General features: G+C 60.5%; 1 protein-coding gene across 1 annotated transcript; it reads right to left on the bottom strand.

The window, feature by feature from the left end:
- Nucleotides 1–287: 287 nt before the first annotated feature.
- LOC124669646 (FCS-Like Zinc finger 3-like) lies at nt 288–626 on the bottom strand. Its single transcript, XM_047206222.1, has one exon. The coding sequence runs from the start codon at nt 567–569 to the stop codon at nt 288–290; it is 282 nt and encodes a 93-aa protein (XP_047062178.1). The 5' UTR covers nt 570–626.
- Nucleotides 627–912: the final 286 nt, after the last annotated feature.

The raw sequence follows: 912 nt of genomic DNA, 5'->3' as shown, positions 1-912 counted from the left end.
ATCACACTGAATCATGTTGGATCGATTTCTTCAGACCTATGGCCCTCTTCTATTTCGTTTCCACTCAAAACAATTGGTGGGCAGCTTAAATAACTCGCCATGAACAAGTCTCCTACGGGCAACTATGCCTCGTGCCTCCGGCCTTGCCGCCCCTGGGTAGGAAGCGCCGAGTTGCATCGCCGGCTTACGCTGCCGCAAGAGCGCCAGAGGCATCAGATGCCTCACCAAATCGTGGGTTCTTCAGAATACAGATCTCGTCGGTTCGACCACGTGCTCCGGCCAGCCGGCTAGCTCGCGATCGACACCTTCCTGGGCGCTCGCTGGCCGCGATGGGACTCTGTCGTCCCGGACGAGTACAGCTGAAGCCTCCGGGGAGAATGCCTCTCGCAGACGGCGTCGAGCCGCATCTGCTCGTGGCGGCAGTCCTCGCTGCAGAAAGGGGTGTCCCCTCTGTACATGAAGACGTCACAGTCGCGCGCGAGCGGCTTGGCGCACAGCGCGCACGCGTCCAGTGCGGGCATGCCGTGCTCGCCGACCGGCTCGGCGTCGAAGAAGAAGGAGCAGGCCATGGTATATGGCTTCTTCCTGGGAGGACTGGTCGCGCTTCAGCTTGAGCGAGCAGTTGCTCCGCCGGGCGCTGCTGCCTTTCGGCGTGGGGATGGATGAAGAGGTGAGTTTGGTTACTGAGCTGAGTTCTCAAGGAATCGGAAGGCTGGGTATATATGGCCGTGGATGGCAAAGCCTAGAGTAAAACCCTGGGCGAAGGAGTGGTTGGATTTGTTTATTCACGCATGGGCCACGGTGGAGTGCGGTCGTTGGTTCGACGGCCGCCGGGGGCCACGCAAGCCGGATCCACAGGCGACGATAAGAGGCGTCTCCAGCCATAGCGGCCAGACGGGACGGTGTTTTGGC

This window comes from Lolium rigidum, chromosome 7 (assembly GCF_022539505.1).
Source record: "Lolium rigidum isolate FL_2022 chromosome 7, APGP_CSIRO_Lrig_0.1, whole genome shotgun sequence".
Lineage (NCBI taxonomy): Eukaryota > Viridiplantae > Streptophyta > Magnoliopsida > Poales > Poaceae > Lolium > Lolium rigidum.
This window is presented reverse-complemented; position numbering and strand designations above follow the sequence as displayed.

Excerpts from the sequence above, each read along its gene's own strand:
- LOC124669646 (XM_047206222.1), bottom strand. The coding sequence starts at position 569 with ATGGCCTGCTCCTTCTTCTTCGACGCCGAGCCGGTCGGCGAGCACGGC.